Source organism: Bombus pascuorum, chromosome 1, assembly GCF_905332965.1.
Source record: "Bombus pascuorum chromosome 1, iyBomPasc1.1, whole genome shotgun sequence".
NCBI classification, from domain to species: Eukaryota; Metazoa; Arthropoda; class Insecta; order Hymenoptera; family Apidae; genus Bombus; species Bombus pascuorum.
In genome coordinates, this window is record NC_083488.1 from 34,250,331 (window position 1) to 34,276,053 (window position 25,723).

Here is a 25,723-nt window from a genome sequence, read left to right on the forward strand (position 1 = left end):
TGATACCTATAGAAGAAAGAGCTATTGTATACGTTCTTCGGGGAATATACGTTTAATACTGCACCCTAGTTAAGCTCGTAAAAACCAGTTAAAAGTATAAACAGTTCATGGAAAGGATGCATCATAGTTTTCTTAGGTTCGCGGTATATAATTATTATAGCCCAACTATGTCCTTGCTGAATCTGCTGGATCTCTCGAGTCAACGAGGATTCTGGCGGATTTGTTGTTCCTTTTTAAGATTACTAACAGCGTTACTCGTTGCCTGCAACCGTTTTAGTCGTCACATCTCCATGACCCCACCGGATCTTTTAGGTTCACACTTTTCTCGGTATTTTTCTCCCATCACGCTACTTATCCTCGTTGGTTAATTCGCAGCCTGTGAATCGACTATGTAATATCGCCAACTCGTATCCCACTTGTTTAGATTATTTTAGTGCTAGGATCTGTAGCTTTGGAAATTACGATCGAGAAATCTTGTCAAGTATGCGACTCGTTCGTCGTATACGTACTTGCGTTCTATGTAAACGTTTACACTTAAGCGCACTAACGGCAACTTACCCCCATTTATCATCATCGCCTGTAGTAATAAAGACGATATATACAGTATACATGTATATTTTCCATGCGATCACCAAGTATGAAACGGGCTGTCCAATCGAGAAATTCATTGAAAAAATAAAGGAAGAATGCGATGATCGATTGGTTCGAAGCGATAGGTAGCGATAGTCGGTAGTTGATCATTCAGCCTATTGACGGACGATTCGAATAATCGAGAGTTTGGTTAATAGATATTCCGATAATTGACATTCCATGGATATTGTGCGGAAATTTCTGCGGTGTACAGACAAAATGATTAAACGCAGAAGTTCGTCAAGGCGAACGGTTCGATCGCATGAACGAACTAACGACGCGTTTGTCCTGGCTATTGTCGTTACAAAAGAAAAAAAAAAAAAAAAACGACAATTATTTTCCAAACGAATTACCTTCGATGCTTATTTCCGAAGAAGTTCTTCGGTCGTATTCTATTCCGTTCCAACGAATCATCGAGAAGCAAGAAATCCCTCGGTTCTCCTAGAGGGTAGTTTCTTCTGGAATGAAAGAACGCGGCCGAGATGGCTTTTCCGGTGACTCGTACGAGCAGGGAATGGCGCAAATAATTTACCGAGTAATCGTAAAAGCGTGTATCTGGCCGGCAAATAAATAAAAGGGGTTAATTTTCGAGTGTTTGTTCGATCTAGGTGGAGGCCTAGGCGAGTTTATTACGGTAAATATCTTTAGGGGATCGTATATTATATCTGTCACGACGCCCTTTCCCTTTTTCCCGCGTCCCCTAACCCTTTTAACCTGATAAATGTATTTCGTGAGATTCTACGAGGGTGCCGACATCTCGATGCAATTTCCAAGATAAATATTCCCATCCTAAATACTGTGGCCTGGTAATTTACTTTTTCGCTTGATTTCGTATTAAAGGCGAATAGTTGACAAAACAAATGTGCCTACTGTAATATCTTTTTGTTGTCAATTAAATCTACCAAAACGCCCTATCTATCTATCATCCCCTTCTTTGAGAATTATTCGCGTACTTTAATACCCGCATCACGCGTATTTCAAATATCTTCGACAAACTATTTATCCGAATATATTCGAGCAATGCTGTCGCGTAAATTAATACAAATCGTTGAAAATCTTTCCAGATATCGCACGTTTGTATATTTTTCTCGTTTGCGGTCACTATACAAACAAAGAATAAAAAAGAAACTTTTGCTAGTAGCTAGGAGATTCTTCCTCGTCCAAGTTCAAATACTAAAATTCTTATTCAAAGTTGTCGATTAATTACCAAAGGAAAAACAACGCGATTGAAACGTTTCTATGACCGTATCGCTATAATCGTATAAATGCAAATGGGAATGAAATGGAAAATAAATAAATGTAAACGTAAGTCGAAGCTCGATATGTGGTTTTGAAGCGCACGGATTATACGAGATTAATACCACGAAAAGAAATAGATGGGTTGGTATCCCCTTCACGGAGACAATCGAGTTAATTAACACTTTAATGGCGACACGACGCGCATACTATATTAAACAAGCCGCGTGTCCTTGCGGCGATTAAAGTATTACCGTTAACACTTTCAACTTTTGCTATCTTTATGAAATAAGGAGCTGCCTGTGGCGAAACTGAGGCGTATTTGCAAAACTACCATAGTCTCGATGAAACGTGCCACGATAAATTGATGCGTTAATCGATAAGACCTTCGGCGTCCTGTTCCGATCGAATAAGCGTAATCGTTCGAATAATTAAAACACGGAAATCGTTATTTTCTGCAAGAGTTAACGCAATGGGATAACGTAGATATTATTATAGCGTGAGTTAGCGAGGATCGAACGGGAAAATATTCGGATTAAAGGGGTGGCGCATGCGAGCATTCTGCAACACGTTCCTACGGTCGGTCGTAATTTTTGTCGTTTGGTGATTGATTAATTCGTCTGGCCGAGCAGTATTTTCCCTCTTAAATCTGACCGTACGCCGTGACACGGCGATCAGGAACGAGAGGGATACTTTGTAGGCATTTCAAAACGGTTAATCAACGTAACTGTCGCGAGTACGAAGCGAGGAAATGTTTCGCGCGAATTCCGGCTGCTCGATCTCGTACTAAAACCGAACAAATAGAAAAATATCGAAACATCGAAACTGTGATATAGAAAGATAAGGTGCTCTGATAAGATTTTCCTCGTCACTTTTGTTTTGTACCAAGGAATGAAATTGTTCGTGAAAAGTCGCTTGGTGGTTTTCTTGAACGATCGGTTTCGTTAACGGCTGAATTGCATTCGATGTGTGACTCTAAAAAAGGAACTTACATCGTTACGTGCAACGTTCTTCTCTGTGCGTACGATTTTCATGGAAACAACGTTATTATATAAATGTTATTATATAGATTATCGTTAACGACGAATTGAAATTTTAATTACAAGCATTTCGATTCGGCAAGGAAGACGATACGTAATTAAAACGCTGATCGATATTTCCAATTGTATTAAGCCGATTTCATTTCGATGCAAGACAAAATTCTACGTACGTACGTATTTCGTGTTTCCGTTGGACCAAAATATTTAAGATGTAGGTAGATATAAAATGCCAAATGACGACTTATTTTCAAAGGAACTGCTGCGCTAGTTTAGTTGCACGTATACGCGCGTATCTTACGCATATATACGCGTGTATAGTATCGTACGTGTATAGGAGGATATAACATGCACGAAGGTCCAACGAATCTTTCGAGACGACCATTTCCGGTAAAATGCGTTCATCCGATTTTATGGCAGATGTACGCGTCCGTACACGCAGTTACCTGCACTCGTGCGAACGGGATCGTATTTGCCGCAGTGCAGGAACACCAGGAACAGGATAGTTATGCGCCAGCCGTCCCACGGTGTACTTTCGAGCCACTCGGCTCCGCGAGGACCATTCGGTTATTCATGCGTTCCGCAGCGATTGGTAGGGCTCGTTGCTTCGTTCGAATTACGCGTATAAATTGCGCAGTTTCCGAATCCTGCAAACGAATACGCCGTTGCACTTGTAATAAACTTTTTCCCGTTCCACGACTTTATCCGTTGTTCCTGCGACGATCGAAGCGCTTCGGTCGACGTAAGGACGGAAAATACGTTCGGCCTTCGATGTTCTTGACAAAACATTCTCATACGACGATATTAGGATGCTTGGCGTTTCGACTCGTCGAGAAAGTTGCCGCTATTATTCAAAGATTATTCAAATATTACGTCAGCAGGAAATCGATAGATTCGACGTGCGTGTTTCCAATTTTTCATCGTTACTTAAAGTTTTCCCAAAAATTTGTTGCCATTCGACTGATACGTATTTTGGTTAAAAGTTGTCTAAAAAACATCGACGTGTACCACGTTGCGTTCTCAAATTTTCCACGCAACGCTGAAAGGCTTTGCCTTTGTGGTACTCGGATATTTTTGACTTTAAAACTCGGTGATAACGCCACGGAATCTAGGCTTCAATTTTTTAGAGCGACTTTATCGATTCCATGCCTCTGAATATTTTTCAACGCCGTAGAATTGCTGACAATGTTATTAGAGTATAGTTGCTGGTGCATGTACACATGGTTGCAAGTATATTATCGCTCGCTACTTCCCTTTGACGCGATCTAATTTTAATAAATGCGACTAGCGGCCGAGCGAGAAAATTATTTTTCACGAGTCCGAAGGGTTGCGCGCCGCCGGTTACCTCGCGTAATTACAGGGCACAACAAAGTAAAACGGTCAAAAAGAAAATAACAAAAAAAAAGGGATCAAAAAGAAAATCCATGCACGCGATAAAAGTAGAAACGCTATACCTGACGTAAAATACGTACACGGGAGGAAACATGAAAAAGAACGAAGCATCGACGAGAGTTATTTCTGTGAAGCAAGATCTGTTTCGTGATACAGTCGACCCTTCTATAACGCGGTTAATTCGTTCGCCGTTGTATCGAAACCTTGTTAAGCGAAATCAAAACCGCGCGGTGGAAACGTTCGTGCTATATAAGGATGGTTCAAATTTATTAAGTCGTATTATATGAAATCGTGTCGTAATTTTTACACCGTGTTATATCGAAACCGTGTTTTCAGAGTACCGTGGTATAAGAGAGTCGAGCGTATTTGATACGTGTTCTCGAATCGATACTTGCGAAAAATCTGGCTACTAGGCGACACATCGAAACCTTCGATCGTGTCGTTAGCTCGCTATAGTCTATAAAATATAGTTCCAAGGATTCGCTTCTGAAAATCGCAATCGTATCTTTTTTACAATTTTTTTACGTTTTTTGGTTTCAGAAGAAGCTGTGCACAGTACTCGCCTAATCGAAACCGACACTTTTCAAGAATGGCTGGCGCAACAAGATTCGAATCCTTACTTTGATACGTCGGTTCCGTCGAACATGACGGGCCTGGTTGGGAAAACCATCCAACTCGTTTGTAGAGTGAAAAACCTCGGAAACAGAACCGTAAGTACTTTGGTTATGGATTCGTTAATTTAGAATTATTAAATTTAACGTTGCGTTTGCTCGGTAACAGAATAGGCAAATAAACGAGAAAAAAGATCGCGGCGATAGTTAGGAGCACGTAGTCGACGGATAAAGACAATCTCGTCGAAATCGATTTTCCAGAGAATGCACGCTTTTCTTATCGTATTTCGAGAGCTTATAAATCTTCCGCCTTTGCTCTACTTTTACCTTTCAGAAATAAACCTGACGCTTGTTTTCCATCTTTGTACTTGTACGATCGATGTACCGACGTATAAATGTCTCGAGTTATCGAAGCAACGTCGTAGATATCGTGATTATCGAAAAGTGAGAATCAGCGTCAAAGGCGCACACGCATGTGATTCTGACAGCGGGGGTAACGCAACGTTTCAAACGCAAGGTCCGGTTCACGAAATCGGCATGTATAACCAGCCAGTCGATAAACGAGACGTCAAACATCACGCGTGCTGGGTCAACCGATTTGTTTGCGTGGCACGCGTACGGTCCCAAGAGTGGCATGAAATCGGCTAAAACGTCAACATTTCGCTGATAGTGGACGAATGGAACGCTTCGTAGCGTCGAATTAATCCGCGAATTACGGTGTCGCGAAGGGATCGTGAAACGTTTCTAAACGATTGTTTGCGCAATTCCGTTTGTCGTCAGAGATCGATAGAGACGTATTTGCCACATCGAAAGGTGGCTCGTTATTCCAGTTATGTTTCGCCGCACCGAATTTCAATTTGCGCTATTACGACCTGGATTGCACGGATTTTCTTAGAAAATTCTTCGCTGTCGATTACTTGCAAATTGCGGTGAAACGATCGATCGATGTTTAACGCGCGTACGATGCGTCTTACGCGTTTATCGATCGATCAAGTTTATTAACCGGAAGAAGAGGAAACGCGTTTGTAGAGCGTTCGAATCGGACAAATACAGCGTGTTACGTTTTTCGTCTGCAATTTCATCCGTATGCAAAACGCGTGTGTATAGCGTATACGCACAACAAGTACGTGCGTACTAACTAGTACGTTTCGATGATATCATCGTACAGTTACGTCCACGCGTGCGATGTAACGACGACACGAGTAAAGTCGAGATGTTTCAGCCCGGCGAAGTTACACGAGGAAACTGATTGATTAAAAGACGATATTCCGAGGAGAAAAGTTTACTTGGCACCGCTTCGCTTTCCGTCGTGCTTCAAAAACTGTATTTACCTTAAAAATTGGTCTCTTTTGCTGAATACACGAAGGTTCGCACATGCGACGTTTCCAAAGCAGGTGCAAACACTTTTGCTGAAAACTCCGGAGTTAATCCGAAGCGAAGAACGTCGTAGGTTCGACTCGCGATATTTGTTTGAGAGCAAACACACGTCGATGTATACGATGTATACGTTGGAAAGAGCGAATACATAGTTGATTTTATTCGCATCGTAAATGCCGCGTCTAAAGTCTAAAGTGGACGAAGCAGATTGTATCTATTTATTTCCATATCGTTTGTGTACCGATATAAATTATGTATTGCATATGTCTATAGTTATTTTTTTATTTAATCGCATAACACGTATTAATTTATAAATGGGTCTAGATAAACGAATTTTCGAGCTGCGCACACTATATTACCGTACCGCATAGCGTTTCTCTCAATTCCGCTAATGCACGTTAATTACTAATTACACGTATGTTGAATATAACATTTCAAAATTAAAATTAAAGAGCAGCAAGTCTGAAAAACACGGAGAAATATTTCTTGTAATATTGTACGGAATAAAGATACTTGTCTTTTTATCGATATAACGATACTGGCGTAACAGATTTAGAAATATTACGTGAAATTTAAACGTAATTTCAGTTTCATATAGGTCGGTTTCAGACGGTTACTAGGAAATTCATGTATTTACGTAATGGTAACCTTAAGCTGTATAACAGTATTCGTAGTAAATGATGAAATATGTACGAGCTTGGCGTGTCTTTTGCGCTCCTACACTTACGTTGGCAGCCAGATGATTTCCTATTCCAAAACCTATACGAATTCTATCTCTTTCGTCGAACCTTATAACGTTTAATAACTCGAATACATTTCTGTTCCTAATTTCGTAATTTTATACACTTCCATAAAGTCTCTAGTGTCCTGTTTGAGTTTGTAATCGAGATTTCGTAGTCGCCGAAAAAGAGTGCGAGAAGAGCCACCTTTCCTTGAAAGAACCATAAAATAAAATAAAAGAATCAACTGGAATTGAAATTGCGTCGGTAGGAAGGAAGAACGAAATACGTACATCGTCAGCTTCCACTCGTAAATCATAAAGTCCCGTGCGGATCGCGTACAAACATTCGTGACGATTGCTCGGCCGCAGATCAAATGACCAAGCGTAATCTATTAAATTAAAAAAAGCTACGAAGCAGTCGCCAAGGTCGATTCGTCCTTCGAAAGGGAAATAACTCGAGTACTCAACGGTACGGAAAAGCTCGCGGCATCAACCGAACTTGCCTTACGTCATCTTGCACACACCTCGTTGAAACTTTGTCGATTCGCTTATTCCACATCCGAATAAGAATCATCTTTGAATATTTTTACAAGAATTTTCCGCATACCTGTTATCGTAGCTAATTGTGGATATTGACAAATTTTGCGCAATAACAAGCTTTTATACCACTGTCTAATACTTTGTATTCGACGATTCAGATAGGAAGTGAAGTGTTCCACGACTTATTTAAAAAATCATCTTGCTTCTCCGCTCCTTACTCTCGATAATATACAGCCCCGTAAAAAATAGAATAATGGTTACGACGGAATGTTTCTAGCAAGCAAAATATCGGTACAACTATACGGTATGCCGTTAAATTTTCATTAGGAAAGATAACATTTACGACGTAACTTTCGAGGTAATGCAAATACAGTACTTCTTTACTCCGTTGTAATAAACCGGCGAAAGTATATAAGCCTGTAACGAATTCCGGAAGGATAGAAGTAATTGTAAAAACTTTAAAGCTAAAAATATATCCTGCGAGTTCGAGACTCGGCTGTGACACGGTGATTCTGGGAATGAGGTTTACGCGACCGAAAGCATCGTGTCCCTGTTACGCGAAAACGTTCTGAAAATTGAACGTAACCGCGCGATACGTTAGTCGCAAGTGAAGAACGAATGATTAACGAGGAGCGTGGGCAACGACGTTGCGCGATTTGGGCGGAGATGTTAATTCGAAAACGTCGCAAAAATGACGAAAGTTACTTAACTCGTTGGCGAGATAACCTATTCGAAGTGAACGTACTTTGCTCGTGAATTAAACAAACACAGAGAGAACAGATTACTCGTATTACTCGTACGGTAGTCGTAAAAGGATTGATTCGTAAGTGACGCGAAGCAACGAATCGCGCGAGATTAACGACGTAACCTGCCGCTGATAGAAAATAAAACGATTCCGTAAAGTAAACGATGGATTGTATCTATAAAGAAGGAATGACGTGCAAGCTTAACGGCTTTGGGCTGGAAAGTAATGGTATAACAGCGCGAGCAGGTGCTAGAGGGTGGAAAAGGGGAGAAGTAGAAGTTGTATGATCCGATGTTATAAAAAAGGGCGCGCAACCGGTAATAAGCCGATGTCGAAAGATGTCGAGCGAAATATAATGCAACGTGCTTCGCATCCCGCATTATCTTTGGATACGACTTTTTAACGCTGGCACTGTCTCGCTCGTAAAGCCTTGGAAAACGGCTTCTTCCAAAGAAATTCGAGCAAGGTGCGCGTCGCAGAAAACTTTCTTACGCGATATCCAGTTAATTTTCTTCTTGGAACCGTCGAATCGTAAAAATCCAAAGAATCGCTGCCTTTACAACTTTTTCTTTCAATTTTTACGAAATTGTTACTGAATCTTTAACGTATCATCGGAGAGTGTTAAGCGGTAAGCAAAGCGAAGGAAATTAACTCGCGCGATGTAGCGAAGCACGTCTGGCAAAAATAAATACACGTAGAATATATCTTTTGTTAGGAAAAACGGTAAATATACACGTACGTAAGTACGTTTCGCCGTATGGTTTTGTCGATACTCGTGTGGCAATGTTTACGACGTCGCGGCCTGGAAAAAGCACGTAAGCGGATCGTTTCGCGTGTAATCATTTTTGAATTTTAGGAGACCCATTAATCTCCGGAATGTGGTTCGTTCGACTTTTGTCGCGTGCACAGTTTGGCGCGGGTTAGATTAGCTCGGGCAACCGTTCCGATTGAAAACACAGTGGCCAGGAGTGCACCTGTTTTCTTCCTTTTTTGTACGTTTATATTCGGTCCCGTAACCTACCGGCCCCAAAAACAAACAGAATAATATCGATGCGGATTATAGATATACGATATTCGTATACGATAATATAATCGAGATTAGCGATGAAATAGCGATATGCTTCTGGTCGAGTATACAATGAAATTTGCGTTTATTCACTGGCGATGTAACTTTGCTAAGAACAATCGCGCCAATTAGATATGTTTCCTATGGTCAGTTTGGATGCTGTAACCAAAGGAGTATGTACATACGTATTATTTGTCAGGCGTATCTCCTTCCTCGCAAAGAGCGAGGAGAACGAGAATCCTCGTAGTTTAATTGCTACTTATTTTAAGCGTTCGGGAAAACATTTAAGTGTAAGGAATGTGGATCTTTGGTGCTGAAATAATGTTGAAGGAACACTGAATATACACTGGGGTGTAATATTAGAATAATATTATATTTATTACAAGAAGGATTCCTCACTTATTCTTCGATTTACACTTGCACGTGTCTCAGCACTTTCTCTACACTCGACAGCTAACCGGCCCTTCTGGATGCTTCTTAACAACTGCCAATCGTCCTTTGTCTCAACTCAGGCCTGGACGCGCTCTGACGCTACACACACATTCACATGTACAGTGTAACTGTATCATCTTCCTAACATTAAGAAATATTCTTCGTTTCGTTGATTTTAGGTTTCGTGGGTAAGGCATCGAGATATTCACCTGCTGACGATCGGTCGGTACACTTACACGAGCGATCAACGTTTCGAGGCGATGCATACGCCGCACACGGAAGAATGGACATTAAGGATACGATATCCTCAGAAGAAGGATTCTGGTATTTACGAGTGCCAAATATCCACAACTCCTCCCATCGGATACTCTGTTCATCTCAACGTGGTCGGTAAGATATCCTCTAACCCGGAAAGAACTCTGTTACTCTAATTAAATTACCATCGCGAATTACTCGAACCAACTTCTTCCACGCTGGCCCGCTTAAATCGAATAACTTTTCTCGCAAACGTTTTCTACGTGACGCTAATGCATAGAATTGCTTACCCAGCGCACACGCGCGCCGCTACGTACAAAAGTTTGACTCGCATCACGTCGTAAGCAAACCTCGAGGACGAAAACTCGGATAGAGGTGACCTCGGTCTTCTCGTTTTAACGGACGACGCGAGGTGTTGCGGGCGAAATTACTACGCGAATATCGTAACTTAAGGGCAGACTTATCGTCCCAGACTTTGTAACCAAACAGATATCGCGGCAATCGCGTACGTATCGGCGGCTTAATCGTACACGCGACGACGGTTACATGAAAGGAAACGCGTTATTATTCTAGCAACGTAATTATACGAGCCAGTAAGAGCGTGTATCGAGCGACGTTCGAGCAACGCGACGAGAAGAGAGGGACGGAGGATATGGAATCTTCCGCAGGTATAAACACCGTAATGACAATGCGGAAACACCGTCGAACGTACACTCTGATGCTGTCTGACGAAACCATCTATTAATTTGGAGGAAATTTTCCCTGGTGGATCGTGACATAGTTATAGTTATTTGCTCGCAATCGTTGTCATCGAGCCGAAGAAGTTTACGGCAAGACGTTTCTTTTTTACAAGCTAGATTGATCTTTATAGCAGATATCGCGTTTGATGGAACGAAAGATCACCCCGATATTCTTATAGTCACCGAACGCGTGAAATATGTAAAGCTTCTGGACAAAGTGTACGTCCGAGCTGCAAAATTTGTTATCCGAATGCGTCTTCTCAAGGGTGTTTTGGGTCGCTGAAGCTGGAAACGAGGGTCGTTTTTCACAGAAACGAACGATTTTGAAAATTCCGCCGTACGAACATTTGGCCGGAGAAAGTCTTAATTGTAGAAATCCGCGTAACACTACGACCATACAGAGCGATAAGCGACAAAGAAAACAACGACACAGTCGATGTTCCATCCCCTGGATCACGATCTAATCGGCACGATCGAACCTGATCCGTTACTCGCGATTCACATACGTCAAACGTATATGGAACAAAGCATACGGTAGGTAAGAGTATGAAATTGTAAAAAAAGACCCTGATTTTCGGCTTCAGCGACCTCGAAATCCCCCTAACAAATGTCGCTCTGGTAGAATATTTTGCAGTCTGGATAGCCAATGCATTTATTTACATTTGTTACGATTACAATTTGTTCTGAGAGATCGTGGAATCAATTATCGCTTAATTACTCAAAAGGATAATTTATTTCTAGCTACAAATCGGAAATCCCATCTTGATTACTTTCTATACAACTCAAGTGACTACCAAATGATAGTTTCTGCAAGGAATGTATGTACCGCTAGAGACGAAAGTTTTGCGAAGGAATGCAAGTTCTGTAAACGCATTTGGGAATTGTAAATTAGCACGGTAACATTCCTTACATGTTCTGTGTTTTCGTCTTTAAGAAGAACAACTTGAACGTAGTTAATTCGAACGACATCCGAAAATATCGTAGGTTCTTAAGCTTCTTCGTGATAAACGAAAGGCACAAGAGTTAAAGACGGAAGAAAAGTAGCGAAAAGCAAAAGAAGAAAGAGTGGAGCTAATGGTTGATTCGATAGAATGGATAGAGTGGATAGATAGGAAGGAAAGAATATCAAGAGAGGATTCTGGCCATTTTTCCTCTTTCGTTTCTTTTCACAAGCAATAGGTTCATTAGCCTCGATGATAATTGTCTCGGTGCGTGACTCGCCTTTGCAAAACATCGTTCGATACTCGACGTCCGAAAGAGTCTTCCTGCTATTTTCTTGTCCTCGTCAGGTGGAAGTCGTGGAACTCGTAAGAGCGGTAAGTCCTAAGATATACGGATCTGTGTAACGCTAGAAACAATCGCTTGATTTCTTTTTTCTTCTGTTCGGTCCGCAGGATTTTAGCGGTAGCAACTAGTCGGGGTCCGATAATAGCCAGTGACGTTGATCGATCGCCAGCCCTGGAGATCGAACCGGATATACCGATGATCCGGGAGCAAAACGTGTAGCCTAGTGGAAACCGAAAGAATCGCGCACATATACGTATACGTATGTAGATCGTTATCGATACGGCTGGATATGATGGAATTTAAGCGTCCGCCGATTTGTCGCGATTACAGCGTTACAGTTCCGATTCTTCCAACTTGTAGGAAAGGTCGATAGAAATTGTAAACTTTTCTCGTTTCCTTATAACGTTGAGAAAAGCTCTCTCTTGCTCTCGAATTTTTAGTCGTAGGAGATACATATTCCGCGAATGGAATCGTAAAATACAGAAACAAAGTCGAGCGAAAAAATGACTATGACCAGTCGCGAAATGGAAGTGTGGATACGAGTTCGATCGAGATAGTCCGCGTAGTTTTAAGAATATTCGTTGCTTCGTGCTTGCTGGTAAAAAGAAGCGGAATAGCAAAAATGTAGATACACACACAGCTGTATATCGACGTGGAAGCAGACAACGCCGCTAAGAAGCAAGGAGCGAACGTTGATTTGGAATAACGGGCGGAAACGATGCACGTGGCTCGGTGTATCGTGCAAACTCCGCGTATTTACACGAGATTCGAAGGTAGAAGCAGAGAGGCGAAGAAAGAAACGGTGGAGAGTCGGATACGTCTTTAGGAAAAGCTCAAAAGGTGTTGGACAAATTGTTCATTCGTGGCAAATCGACGCCAGTTGCCGGTTTCTTTTGCGACGTCTAATAAAGGAACTAGACTAGAACGAATCGAAAAACAATTGCCGAGCTTTCAGCGGCATTCTTGGCACCCGATACCCGTGAAATTGCTGCGACAAATTGAGTCTTTCTGACGACAACAACAACGGCAACATCGACCTTTTCCTCTTGGTACCTGCTCCTTCTAATACTCGTCTCGTCTTTTTCTTTCTCTTTTTCTCTTGCTCGTGCTCGAACCTGGAATGCAAGCCAGTTGCATGGAAAAGAAACGACCCCGTCGCTCGTTTCGTTGTCTCCTTTAAAGCTTCCCTTCTTGACGAAATCGTTTGTTTCGTAGCCGCTTCTCCTCGACTCTACTCTTGCTCGCTCGAAAACCGCGCAATTTATTTATAATTCTTCGAAAAAATTCTCGTCGACTCAAGCAGCAAATCAAAAGTATATTTTGCGCCGGGAAGTTTCGTGGCCGTTCCATCTCTCTGCAAATTGAATTTGCGGAATCGAGTCAAGACATCATTTGCCACGACTTTCTCCTCCGTTTCACCGTCGGCTTTTAATTCCGTGAAACGAACTTCGTTTCTGCTAACACCAACAAAAAAGGAAAGGTATTTAAACATTTTTACCTCGGTGCTCCATTACAGAAATAAAGTTAATTCCTTGAATGTTAACTTAAAACACGTCCGTTGTCATACTTCTTGCTATTCGAAAGTAACAGTTTTACGGGCTTTTATCAACGTATTTCCCCGCTGAAATTTTCTTTTAATTATTCGGTTTACCTTGCGCAGGAATCGTTCTTTAATTCTCCGTGAAAAACATTCGGCAAGCACTGCCGGGAAATGTACCGCGCTCTATTCAATACGTTCCCTTTTATCAGCCACCCTCTTTTCCCTTTTTACGAATTCACCGCAAGAAAAGGATCCGTGATCTGTCGAAACGATCACCGTTTACATTTATAGCCTCTTTACGATCGTCCCTTGTGTTACTTTTATCGCACGCATCGCAATTGCCGCGTCTAAACTACACGGACTTTGCGACAATCGTAGAAAATTATTTGCTGTAAACGCCGCAGGCATTATCGATCTCCACTCTAACGCCGTTTGCCTACATTAATTATCGGCGTTTTATCAGAGATTCCGCTTCTCACCGTTTCCGAAATCTCGTTGCATCTTCGCGTTTCGTTGATTTCCTCCTATTTCGTTTTCACCATCGTTCGATGATATTAATAAATCGTAACGATTTATACGAAAAATAGACGAGAAAACCGAAGATATCGAAATGTTCGATGGAAACAGGGCATTTCTCGTGTTTCAAACGTTCCTATAATACGTATTTTATTCATCGTTTCAATTTACCCTGGTTCGCTATAAAAGTTCCAACGTTCGCTGAAAGAAGAAACAATTTGCACGAATTTTTTCCTCTTTTGATTGCCTATTTCTGTTATTTAATTAATTAAAGCACGACACCGAGAAACTTCGGTTGACGCGAAGCTTGCGGAAAGGGGAAGCGAGAGAAACAGAGTGCAGTGCTTTTGATCGCTTTTAATTTAATGAAATATCATTCCACGTTAGGAAGTTGAGAAAGCAACGAAGGATCTTGGCATTTTCGACGCGTACCTGGATCGAACGAAAAATCGCGTTCCGATCGTACAAGTTATAGAATATCGATGACGTCGACGGCGGCCAATTCGATCGACCGGCAATTGCAAATTTTTACGTCACCGCGCAGGCCTTTACCTTCCGATCTTCTCGATGCAACGCAAACCAATTTCTGCTTTTCGTCGTACATCAATTTCCTTACCATCGGCTGTTCGGCCAAGTCTTCCTCCGTTCGTGAAACGAGAAGAAAGAGTCGTGGAAAGGGCTAGTGCCCAACAATTACGACACATTATCATAGAACTCTGGCAATGGCAGAAGCGTAACGATATACTGCTATGGAATGTTAAATTTATATTTAATACACTTTTCGGGGGAGAGGAGAAGAAAATAAACGAAGCTCTTCGATCGAAGACGAGAACCCATAAATTTCATTACTTAGTCGTTTAGTTAATTCGTTTCTACCTAATATTTTCTGTAAAATGTAAGCTACGATGCTGCAATTGTTTAACAAATATACCGAAAGTTTAGCCCGTTTGTATTTTCACGGCAGTTACACCGAATATGTAAATGGATCGGATGGATAATTAACAAACGATTATCTCGTTCTCCGTTACGATTTAATCACCATATTCACACCTGGAATATCGCGGTTGAACCACAATGGATAATTATCGAAATGGCGAGCATAGAGACGAGTCAGTGTTTTCCCGTGAATACACCGAAATCTCCGTCTCCTTTCGCATAAATTAATATCAACGCCTGAAACCGAATAAGACAAACGAGGCAACTGTTTGAAATAACCTGACGTGTGTTCGTGTTGTTAATGTTTTGGAGCGCTGGGTTTGTACTGTGGCAGCCAGCTGTTCGAGTACTCGACTCCATACGGTGAAGATTCTTCGCAAATACAGGTTGAAGAGTCTTGTGCAAATCAACCGACAGGATTATGAATTGAAATACGCGAGCCACTGGTCTCCGATAAAACTAGATCACGATATCCTCCAGAGGCATGGAGAAATTGCACGTTATACGGCGAATGCGAAAACCTTGTACGATTGATCGATCGTGCACGGTAAATGAATGGAAGACGGCAAGATTTAAGTGAATTAGGGTTGGTTCTCGTGACCCCGACAGAATTAGAAGCAATTCCCGATTCTTCGCATCAATCTTATCAACGAATTCATAAAGACAAAGAAGCGGATGAAAATATTCCTAAGCGTATATGTACGTGTGTGTGTTTTTTTTCTACCATCTTTAACGAAACGTTGCGATTAAATTGGAATCGGGACGAATCGAAATTTGTGCACGCGCGTTTCGCATCTTTCCGGTATGTACAGCGTTTTCTAGGAAAAAGGCGTTAGAAGATTCGAAAACTGCAATAAATTACGCATCTTTGAATAGAGCGTAAAACCTTTCTACTTCCAGGAGTAGAAACTTCCGAAACTCTCGTATGCGAATAAATAAAGTTAAACGGAACGTACTTTTTTTATCATTTTAACGTATCTATATTTTCTGGTAGAAAAAACTTAACGCGGAATAAATATAAGAAAGGGAATAAAACTAATTGGATCGAATCCTTGAATTTGCAAGTCGAGATGTTTATATATTCCATTGTGAAAAACATTTAATGAATAATTAATAACGTGATTTCGTTGATTACAAAAATCTATTTAAATGTATATTTAATATTTGTAGAACATTTTAATTAAGATATATTATATTACCGTCTCGTTAGTATAATTATTCCCACATTATTGTCAAGTTTTTGCTTCGTACGCGTTGACGTTGCGATAAAAACCGGCCCGTAAAAACGCACTTTCCATTCATAGGTACATTTTCAGTGTTTCACTCGTACGTTCTTTGTAGCGCAATTTCGCTAATTTGGAATAAAAGGTGAAAAACATACGTTATTTTCAAAGAACATTTCGCGCCTACCGCAACGGAGTGCAAAGAGTATCGGTCGCGAGCTAATCGAAGTCGATGGTCGGTGCTTCGTGCCGTTTTCAGTTAGGCGTCACGGTTAAATTCCGGACACTGCGTACAACGTCCCTGTGATTTGTTACCTTCCTTGTTCGCGACATCGTTCGCTGGAAGAGAGAAAAATACGGCGTTCGCGTTCGATTGATTCAGACTCGTTCGTCGAACACTTGCATTTTGGTATCGCGTTACGCCTGCAGTTGAACGAAGCTCTGGTTTATCAAAACAGAAAGACGCCAAGTTTTCAAGAGCTTCTTCGCTTTCGAGAGAACCGACTCTCCGGTCGAAGGGGCAGCTTTTAAACGCGAAGACCGATTACGTAATCCACGGGGCGTATGGTTGCGCGCAACAACGGAGGAAGAGGATGGCTCGCATTAGGAATCTGGGGCTTTGATAAAACAGAAGCAAATCGCGACGGATCTCATGCGCAATTTATTGCTAATACGCGCCACGAAGTGCCGTCATCGTGACGGATTAACGAGGCGCCGCGCCGTTGAAAATGCAAAAAGCTTTAATTTCAATGACTATAGGGTTGGTGTGGCGTACGAGCTGAATAATTACATGGTAGGAAGGGGAGGTCGGATCATCGTGATAACAATACTCGAACCTCGGCGTTACAGCGTGCTATTGTAATTACCTCTCGTGCCTCAAGTGCAACGTGCTATTTTCGTGAAAATACCGGGGCCCTGGCACGCTCTATGCACGATACACCGATATATTCCTCCGGCAACGCCCTACCCTCTTTTTTTTACCGACCACGCTAACTACGGCCTGCCGAGCATCTTCCATTAGTTGAATAATTGCCCGGGGAAAAGTGCTACAATGTGCGAACCTCTGTACTTTTCGATCGTTACCAAGGACGCGAGTATACATTTTGCGTTAGTAACGCGACACTCCGCAAGCTGCGTCCAACTTTTTCCTTGGCTCGCGTATCCACGCATCCAGTACGCTTACGCTCACGTCGTACTTACGTCGTACTTACGTCGTACTTACGTCGTAAGTGGGACATTTGGCCGATTGTTTGGTCGAACCAGAGTCCAAGTTGCACGATCCTTTGATATACGATCGCGCCATATTCGAGCAACGAAATCGGGCGAGCTTCTACAAAACTTCAAAAACTGCACTGCGGTAAAATTTTACGAGCTAACGTATCGTTCGAACGAAAAGAGTTTATCAACGACCGCGTGAGCGAGTATTTTCTGTGTACGGATCAAACGCGTCGGTAAGACGGAACAGTTGAAAGATTTTCCGACTTTGTGGATTAAAGTAATTCTTGACGGCCTATAAATTTCGATGGTGTTCATTTACGAGCTTTGAAAAGGGTCAGTTGGCGTGGCTAAGAGGGACGGCAACGGGAAAAGCTTTTAACGATTGAGGATCAGTCGAGCATATCAGTTACAGTAACGGACTACATCGACGCGGCAGGCACGCCAGTGATACCTACAGAAGCATTGCTTAATCCTGTTTCGATAATCCTCTCACCGGCGCGGCGCTGCTACGTTCGACCAAGTATCCTGCCCGACTAAACCACGAGAAATTCCCACCAATTCGAAAGTATCGAGTTTGAAATCAAAAGCGAAATTTAAGTAAACTATCTTGTGTTTTCTAATGTCTTGAACTTGAACGGCCGGAATTCGGCTTCGACTTTGCGCGTTAATCGAAATCAATCCTCTTGGACGATGCGTTCATCTTTCGAGCGAATTAATTGAATTCGATGGTATCCTTTGTGAATAACGCTTGACGGGGAGACACAGTGACGCGAACAGAAAATCTCTGTAGTTAACGAAGAAATTGCATTAACAAAAAAAAACATACGTGCGTTTGTGCTTCGAACTTTGTAAATATTCAAAACGAATGTTTCGTGAAAGATTATAGACTTTGCATGTCGCGCCTGACAAATGGAACGATAAAAGTTTCACGCGCGTGAACCGGACAAGGAAAAATGTTCTGCTCGAAAAATACAGAGAGGAAAGATCAAAATGTTCGCGGGAAGCGAAATCGAAACGACACCGATCGCAAAGAGAGAGAGAGAGAGAAGGGCACGATCGCGTGAGAGCGATCCGAAAATTGGTTCGAACGAGCACAACTTAAACAGGAGTTCGTTTGAAGGTTCGATTGATCGAATAGAGTGTGCGGAAAGGACGAAATAGCGTTAGGCGGGAAAGGATAAGGGGATGAGGAAAAAGCAGGTTGAAGGGAGACGGTTTGACGGAGAAGCAGCTCCGATTATTGCGACACGTCTAGCGGCCAAGCAATTTCTGCGAAAGCATCGGTTAATCCGGTTTCGATAATCCTCTCATCGGCACCGGTAGATTCTAGTAGCTGTAGTTTCGGCTGGAATCAACGAAGAAGGAAGATAAAAGAGAAGGAGAGGTACGACACGTTGGTGGGTTAAAGGCGAGGAGACAGAACGATTCGTGTAAAAGACAGAGAAAGAACAGATTAACGAGCTGTGCGGAGGATACGGGTGATATAAAGTTTCGTTAGTTCAATACGGTGGCGAATGATTTGGAATGTTGGCCGTACGCCAACCTCTTTCCAGTCGGTTTAACTGAAATAAAGGATGTCATATTGAGAATTTGCCGAAAATAATGTTCCGACCGATAGCGATGGCGCGCTATTGTAAGCAGAGACCGGTTCCTGGGGGATCCTGGCCGCCCGGGGAACGTTATTTTGCGGGATTATCGCGAACGATAAAACTGCTCCGTCATCGCGGTCGGGAATAACGATCGGGGTTGTTAGTCGATCGCGGTCGAAAATAACCGCGAGCTTTTACCGGCCCTTCCATTAGGATTGTACTCGCGGTCGAACGAACGGTGTCTCGTGGAAATTTATCGTTCGGCTGTGATTAATCCGTCGCGAAAACATATTACGACCTGCTCGACCAAACCACCGACAAATGCTCGTCCGACTGCATTCCAGGTAAACGGATATTTTCTATTAATCGATCGATCCACCGGAAATAGCGCGAGTCGCGGAGGAAATTGTTAGACTCGTTGCATCCCGTTCTGCCTTTTATTTCGTCGCCGACGGGACCATCAGTATTTTACTTCATTCCGCTTTATTTTATTATATACGCATAGGAGTATAATTCGACTACTGTCTAATAAAACCGCGAAGCGATCGTTTCTCTTCTAATCTCCAGCGTTCGCCAATCTTCCGAAACTTTCCGTCGTATCTTGCTGACGCTTTACATCGACTAACCCTTTCATTACGTAAGATACACTATGTACCAAAGTTGGTTTCACGGTTATGGTGCAAGTTGCGCAGGTAAGAAGACTTCTCGAATTTCGAAACGATAATAAACTCTGTAATGCCCTTATCCAACGTTACGAAGCGTACACGGCAATTTGCGCAACAAATAAAACCAATCGGAATTCTCTAAACCGCACAATGGATTCGAAGCGAGTTGTAGCGAGCGGATCTTATTAGAGTACGAATATTTCCACGGCTTTTCGAAAAGTTAGCCGAGTACTTGGAGCGGGCATCTTGGCATTATCATGGTCCTTTGTGCGAATGGCTCTTGTTGAACAGTTCCGTCCAAGTTCCCTTGTGACCACTGCAGAATCGTTGGCTACGGAGTGCCTCGTAACATAGAACGCGCAGGGCTGTCCAGTTTCATGCTTGAGAAGACATTTTGATCGTGCATGCCCATTGAACGTGGCCAACCAGCGCCTTATCCCCCTGTTAATAAGATATTGGCTGCTGAAATATTCACACCTCGTTCGAGTACCACTTAAACAAAAGCAACGTATCCGTTTTACGAACGGGACGGTTCGTTCGTCGATTCTCAAATATTTCTTAATTCCGAAGCGACGAAAAGCTTTTCCAGGCCGTTGACCACCCACGAAATCAAATTTTCATCGAACGCGTTCAAGCAGCCGTCGATAAGAAATTTGCTCGCACGTTTTCGCGCCGCAATTCCTATCGAAGGTACACGAATTTCTGCGACTTTGCTACGTCAAATTTAAGGTAAAGGTTTAATTTGTAGAAAGTACGTGGACCGGAGTAGTAGACGGCAAGGGTCGAGATTTATAAATCGTTAGCTTTCGTTTCGGCTTAGCCGAAAATTTCTCGAAACTTTTTCTCAGTTATCTGTAGCCCGCGAGAAGGCAGCAATTTCGCCAATCTGTAATAAAGCGGTTCGCCTAAACTTTCCTCGAAATGGATTTTCCCGACTCGGCGCGATGAGCCATAATCTTGTCTCGCTTAGTCTTATTAAGAATTTTTTCTGCTTACGCTCTCGAAAATAATTTTTTTTTTTTATCGGCTAGTTAATTTGCATGAGTTTATGACAGTTTATGACATAAACTCTGCGATTGGAGCTGACGACGGAACGCCTTGCGCCAAACGACCAAGCGATCTTCTTGCCACGGGATTTCGAGTTCATCTCGAGGCAATTACCACGAAATCCAGATCGAAGCATCCCTCTCTCCCCGTGCGAAAAACGGACGGGACGAATTCTCTGTGGACGATGCGATGATCAGAGTTCGGCTCGATTTCCGTGGCCGCAAGCCGTCCTAGGGACGCGCGAAAGCTATCGGTCGGTGCATCCGAACGCAATCAATTTCTATCGGTAATGGCGTGGACGGAAGATTATTATCGGAGAGAGGAGTGTTCGTGTCGGTGATAGAAGGGCAGGGCAGAGTACGTGAGTCGTGTCGTGACACGGAGGATATGGCGCGTAACATATGGGAATCATAGGTTCTGAAACCGTAGGAGCGGCTCGAACGGTTTCGATCGCAATGGTCGCAACGCGATGCAACGCGACGCGACGAAGCGTTGCTAATAATACATGCGTCGCGTCGATCGCACGCTTATCCTACGTTAAGTCATACTCGATACCGCCCCGCCGGTTCTGTGCATGTCCGTCGGGTGAATGTCCTCGTAGACCAAGTCCGGCGTTATTGTCCTTCCGAACACCGGTCACGACCTTCAACCGCAATGGAAATCGCTTTGCGACGTTGAACCTTCTGGTTTGCGTGGGACGCGGGGCGCTAGCCTTCGTTATCGATCGCCAACTCTCTTTTCACCTACCGGAATAATTTATCTACGCCTCTGGCTGATGTTCCAGTCTCCAGTCACGTCGTGACTCTGACACGACCGTCTCTCTGTATTTCCAGATGAAACGAGGCTACGTAGCGAATCGAACGATTTCACGCGCTCTTCGCCTTCAGAAATTTTGGCCTCGCCCTTTCGTAGCAGCTTCCTTGATAAATTGCGAGCAAAGTCGTTTTGATGCGCGAAACGATAGTCCTGCAGAATTACGAATATCGAGCTTTCTTTGCTCGCTGAGCAACTTTTAGTGGGCTAACTTCTTCGTTATAACAACGATCTCCGTTTCTCACTTTTTACGGACGATAAATTATCACGCTCGAGGAAAGAATTGTCTGTTCGTCGTGGCATTCCTTGCCTTTGTCAACAAAGTTGCTACGCGCGTAAAATTCATAGCGAAAGTTACGTTTCTAATCTCAAGGAATTACGAAGAAATAAAATTCGGAATACGGCGTAAAATTAGGTGAAAGACAAGTAGGAAGAAAAACGAGGCGAAAATATCGTTTCTTAAAAAGCGAATAAAACGCTGGAGTGGGAAGTTTTAAAGCCGTGGAATCAAGTTGATTAGATCGTCGGGATTTCGGTGTATCAACGTCGAGGAGAATTCTATTCTTGCCGGAGCGTCGATTTACTATCCACTTCCACTTGTTAGCCTTTTTTGCGAGCCACTGGGAGCACCGGTGATTCAATTGCGGCCGAAGTCGCGGTCGAGTTAGGTATCCAGGGCCTCTTCGATTTATTTCCTGTCGTAGCTCCGAGGCCAAATAAACATCGACCGGAGATCGACGGTTTCGGTAGATATTAATTCGTCGAATTGGACGAACCTTAGAGATTCTGACCAAACCCAGTTACAGAATTATCGAAACAAACGTTCTCCGTATTTAAATTTCGTCGTTTCGAACTTGCCTTGAAAAAAATATCTATGTTTCGTCGATCGAAATAAGTCGGAGAAAAAATTTCGAATTAAAAGCCGTTTAAAAAGAGCAAACGTTTGTCGAAACGGACATCTTGCGCGATAAGCGACGTCGGTGACGAACGAATCGATACGCTAACAGGCAGGCCCGTCGAGTTTTCAGCGTAATCGATCGATTTCTTCGCGTACAAACGTCGATGAATTCCCTACGAGACAGCTACCAAAGGACGGATCGATTATTCCTCAAGGAGCGAATTCTCGAGGTGTAGCTACTACCACGTAAACTGTCTTCTGTGCCGATACTCGACCCGTTGTTCCTTCGGTCCACTCAAAGTTCCCGGAGGAGAAGCAATATGCCGTTGAAGGGTCACCGCGACCCTTAACGCTTAAGGCTTCTTCAGAGAAAGCCAAGATCTCTAGCTGCTGTCAAGTTTCGCTCCAACGATCGTCCGCCGGTCGTCCCCGTTCGGATAACGCGCAACTTATCGGCCGGTTCGATGGTTCTTCGAAGAACGTCGAAATCTTTGACGCAACGACGGTAACTCGCGCTTAGAAATCTTCGTCGATGCGTTTATCGTTTCTCGAGTCTTTTAATTTAATCCAGGAAAGATTTTTACGTCGTCACGAGGTGCGAACAAAGCAATTCCCTCGAGCGAAAGCTGACGTTGTACGAAGCAATTTGCGTCTGAACCGAATAAGAAGCAACTCTGTTTACAGCGAGAACGTATTTGTTCGAGAATGTACGACCCTCTTAAGGCAGCGTCGTTGAAAATTGAACACGGAAGCGAGAACCAGAGGTTGGTCAGCAAATCATGACTGACCAAAGAGAATTCGAGAAACTCGAGGAATCCCCGTAGCCGTCCTCGCTTCTCTTCGTCCGTCGTAGGTGAACCGTCGCGCGAATAAACCTGTTATTCCTTCCTGCAAAATGCCACGGGAATAACAAGACCGCACCCGTGAGGCGATTACCACTGTGGATGTTTGTGTACCGTGTACCGCCCTGTCAACGGTCAACCGTCTACCAACGAAATTGCAGTCTCTGGAGCAAAAGTCAACGATCGTTCTATCAGCAAAATAGCAAAATCTGAATTCTATTTGCTGTTACGCTCTTCCTAACATGGATATTTGTCGCATCGTTCGAGCGACATAATTCTGTTCCGTAGCAGGCTACAGCAGCAACATCGTTTTCCGGTGGATTATTTTACCGCGATAAGTTTTTATCGTTTTATCGTTATACGTAGCAGGTGCAGCGAGAGTTTTATGGAGCTTCCGTAAATTGTTTGCGAGAACGTTGTATCGCAGATATTGCGGTGCATTTAACAGTCGAAGGACATGCTACCGGAGAGGAAACGAAGGTGCCCGAGTTGGCAGGACGACCCTAAAGTTGGTCAGCAAACCAAGGAAATCCGGAACTCGAGCTTGTCAGATAATCCAAACTCTACATCGAACGCTCAAGAAACGTACTCTCCTCGTAGCGCATCCGTAATCTTAGGTCTCTGTGTGACAATTGTACGATGAATTACGCCAACGGACAAACTCGCTAGAAACCTAATGTCAACTCCAGAAACCAACGCGAAATATTCGCAGGAGTAGCAGCAACGAAATATTCCCTACGGCGTGGAACGGCAACGGCGGCGACGCCAGCGAAATCCACCTGTTTATTCATAGCCAAGTGCGAAACGTTCGCTGCCGCTGCGAATATTTTACGTTGGTCTGGGGGCTCCTTAATTCTATTTCAGCTTTGTTTCATATTTCGTCCTCCCTTTTTACGTGCTTGAAATCTACGTGTAACGAGTCGCACGGAATAGAATACGTTCCGATAATTTCTCTCGATACGAAAAAGGAAGTAAACTCAGGTGTGCTGTTACACCGGTGCTAATCTGATCTATCGTCGTGAAACACGTGCGCTACCGTTACGAATATCTCGCGTTGTTTCTTGCGACTCGTTCAAGTAAACGAAGCAAGCAAAAGAGCAAGGAGGATAAAGCAAAACTTATTAACTTAAGATTCCGTAGCGGCTGTCCGAAGGGAAGGTTCGTCCGTTTGATCAAATTTATGTACATCGTAATGGTCGCAGAACACGAGACGTCCCATCAAAACGATTCGATAGACGATACGCTTTTCCGAGCAAGTAGACGCATTCCGAAGTAGGCGGCCTTTCGTTGATTGTACGCGACGCGAATTCTTTCGAAGGGAATTCCGATTTATGTAGAATTGATCCGATCGGTATTCCCTCGGTCAAGTCCTGCTTTCGAGAAACAGTATAGGATATATCGTATCGAGAGATCTTCGTCCGTCGTTATTGGATTTTATTCGACGGACCAACCTTCTCCCTGTGTCTAACAATAAGATTGAATTTGAGCACTCCAGAGCAAAAACAAGCGTTTCCCTTCAACCGTTTCTTTTTGCTATTTAAGAGAAACATCCAGACCACTATTCTTCGTTAACTTAGCACTTCGATCCTTGTATCGTGTCTATAAATCTAATAGGATCATCGAGTCATCGAAGGGATTGTCACGCGTAATAATCGAAACACCTATTCACTGGTTACGTGGTATAGTCGATGGCGTTACTCTCGACAAGCGAGTTTGAAATTTAGATTCCACGATATTTTAGACACGGAAGGATCACGAAACACTGTAACCGAGCCTCGCGAGCTTGGTCTCGAGTTGCTGCTGTACGCCTAAAAATATCTTTCATAACTTCTAACGTATCGTGGGAAATCGTGGCAGATGGAGCGATTTGCACTACCGACGATATACTTTAAATATATGGCTAGATATAAGATAAAAGAACGTAAGGTCTGTCGCTAAGATTGATCGTATCTCTCAGGTCAATTAATTTTCCTCAGAATTCTTTTCTAATTTCCCTCGCTCGTATATCCTCGTTCATCTTCTCCACCTAACTCTTCCTCGGTTTCTTCGTCAAAATTAAACAGATGCACGTGCTCGTCGGTTCAACCAGTAAAACCAATAAAGAGTTCGTTCTGATCGCAGAGCCGGTCACCGAGATCGCCGGAGCTCCAGATCTGTTCATCAACAAGTACAGCACGATAAACCTCACATGCCTGGTCAAATATGCTCCCGAGCCACCGTCCACGATCGTTTGGAGTCACGATCACGAAGTAAGTACTCGCAACGTTTTCCTCTTATGCCCGTCGAAAGCAGAAGACACCGAAGGGGTTTCATGTTTTCGCGCGCTAACGGAGAACAGCTATTCTCGCGATAAGCTGATACATCTTT

At 43.1% G+C, this 25,723-nt stretch overlaps 1 protein-coding gene across 2 annotated transcripts in view; it reads left to right on the top strand.

The window, feature by feature from the left end:
• LOC132911651 (zwei Ig domain protein zig-8-like) overlaps positions 1 to 25,723 on the top strand; it is a 59,505-nt gene that overhangs the window by 28,113 nt on the left and 5,669 nt on the right. For both annotated transcript variants that reach the window (XM_060968432.1, XM_060968424.1), the window contains exons 3-5: positions 4,836 to 5,005; positions 9,967 to 10,177; positions 25,478 to 25,605. In XM_060968432.1, the coding sequence (XP_060824415.1) occupies positions 4,836 to 5,005; positions 9,967 to 10,177; positions 25,478 to 25,605 (509 nt within the window). The remainder of the gene's footprint in view (positions 1 to 4,835; positions 5,006 to 9,966; positions 10,178 to 25,477; positions 25,606 to 25,723) is intronic.